This window comes from Alligator sinensis, unplaced genomic scaffold, assembly GCF_000455745.1.
Source record: "Alligator sinensis unplaced genomic scaffold, ASM45574v1 scaffold632_1, whole genome shotgun sequence".
In the NCBI taxonomy this organism is placed as follows: domain Eukaryota; kingdom Metazoa; phylum Chordata; order Crocodylia; family Alligatoridae; genus Alligator; species Alligator sinensis.
This window is the reverse complement of record NW_005842408.1, coordinates 1,273,245-1,275,050: the sequence shown is the minus strand read 5'-3', so window position 1 is coordinate 1,275,050 and position 1,806 is coordinate 1,273,245. Positions and strand designations below refer to the sequence as shown.

Here is a 1,806-nt window from a genome sequence, read left to right as displayed (position 1 = left end):
TCACCACATCCCTCCCTTCTCCAGGAAAAAACAGTCCCAGGATGGCTTGCACCCCCGGAGGCTGTCTCCCACCACTGGCCAGCGAGACACAGCAGCACCAAACAGCAACAGGCACCTTGTGCTCGGCACCGGAGGGCACTTACCGGCACGAAGGACACCCAGAAAACAAAGCACCTGGAAGCTCCTCATGGTGCAGACGAGGCAGCTCCACACTCCCCAGCCTGCCGAGTCCCGGGCTCAGCGAGTAGGGGCCAGGCCCGGTCTGCTTGTCCACGGCGATCAGTAGCCCGAGGCCAGGGTCGCTCCGCTTAGCGGTCCCGTTACCCCCACGCACTTCTGGGAGACGGCAGATGAAGGCTCCTGTTCAGCTCGCTGCAGTCCTGGAAAGGAACTGAAGCTGGGAGTGCAGCACACCTGGGACGGAGGCCGGGCCACGGCCACGGCCTCGGCAGCACCACCTGCTGGGGGAGAGCCGGGCCAGCGCCACACCGGTGCCCGGGGCAGTCGTGACACACGCTCCTTTCAGGGGTTTCTTTTTCTGAGCGCGGGAACCGCGAGAGCCCGTTGACTTTCAGGCAGCGCACACGTGGGCCTGGCCGCAGCCACGTCCCGCTACGCCTCTCCTTTGGGGCGCCCACGAGTCACCTGGGGCAGTGCCAGGAACAGAATAACGAACGCGATCACGTTAAAAATGAAAACAGCCAATACATCAACTTTACCTTAATACCACCTGATGTCTAAACAAGCTCTCCTGCTCCCTAATAGCTCTGGCAGCTCTGCCCTGAATCCTAGCCGGTTTACATCTCCTGAACTATGCACCTGGGCCCTGGGCAGTAACGGTCGTTGCACCTGGGCCAAACCCAAAGGTAATAACAGACCCTCTCCCCGCTACTTGGTGTTCTCCTCTGGACGACACCCTCCAAGGGTCACATAGCTCTGTAGGTTGCTGGGAGCTCAGGTTCAGCTGATTATTCCCCTGCCGTGACCCCGAGTCATTTTTATCATGGGTGCTTCTCAAGAATTGCCCCCCTGCTTCTGATTTACTGGGTGCCTGGAGCAAAGTTACTTCCCTGTTTCCAACTCAGCAGCTGCATAACCGAACTATAACTTACTGCCGCTCCCTGGCAGGGTGCCGAGAGGGGCTCTCGGTGGTTGTTTGTCAAGTGCTTTCTTATTTTTGGCTTGGGAGTGGCATTGCAATCAACTGGTGCAGATGGGCAGAGCATGCCGTGCAAGTTTTTGTTTCATTTTTGTGCTCCCCCCCAGTTCTCTCTTTCCAATCCCTTCCGACCCTAGCATCTATGAATCCAAGCGTTTATCCTCATGAATTTATGCTACTTTAATAGCCAAATGAAAGAGCAGCTGTCAGACATGCCATGCCCCCAAACACAGAATTACCCCTTCTCCCGACACCACCTGTCCCCCCACTCAACAGGAGCGGAGGCTGAAGCGCTGCTGGTCAGCATCCTCCTCCGGGACAAGGCAGCCACATCGCAGCGGGGTGCGTGCTAACAGTAACGCTCATCTGAGCGCGCAGGTGGCAGAAGCCCCTTTCCCCTGGAATCCCAGCCCTGCACCAGGGCTTGGCTCCCAGGGACCCCCCTCCCCGAAGGACAAGTCTCCCAGGACCCTGCCTCTATACAGATCTGTTCATAGCCAAAGTAACAGCCTCTCATTTCTGAGCATTTGCCTGCATACTGACAAAAAGGCCTTGGATGGTTCGACATAATTGCACTACCAAGTGAGATACACTATTGTGACACGCAATTAAGTCATGCCAAGGCCACACAAGGGCAATTCTCTACT

The 1,806-nt window shown here is 56.9% G+C and overlaps 1 protein-coding gene across 4 annotated transcripts in view; it reads right to left on the bottom strand.

Moving 5' to 3' along the window:
- MELTF (melanotransferrin) overlaps nt 1-377 on the bottom strand; it is a 47,886-nt gene extending 47,509 nt beyond the window's left edge. For all 4 annotated transcript variants that reach the window (XR_003095582.1, XR_003095583.1, XR_003095584.1 and 1 more), the window contains exon 1: nt 144-377. Coding sequence is in view for 1 of the 4 variants with exons in the window: in XM_006030006.3 (XP_006030068.1) it covers nt 144-189 (46 nt within the window). In the remaining 3 variants the exon portion in view is untranslated. The remainder of the gene's footprint in view (nt 1-143) is intronic.
- Nucleotides 378-1,806: the final 1,429 nt, after the last annotated feature.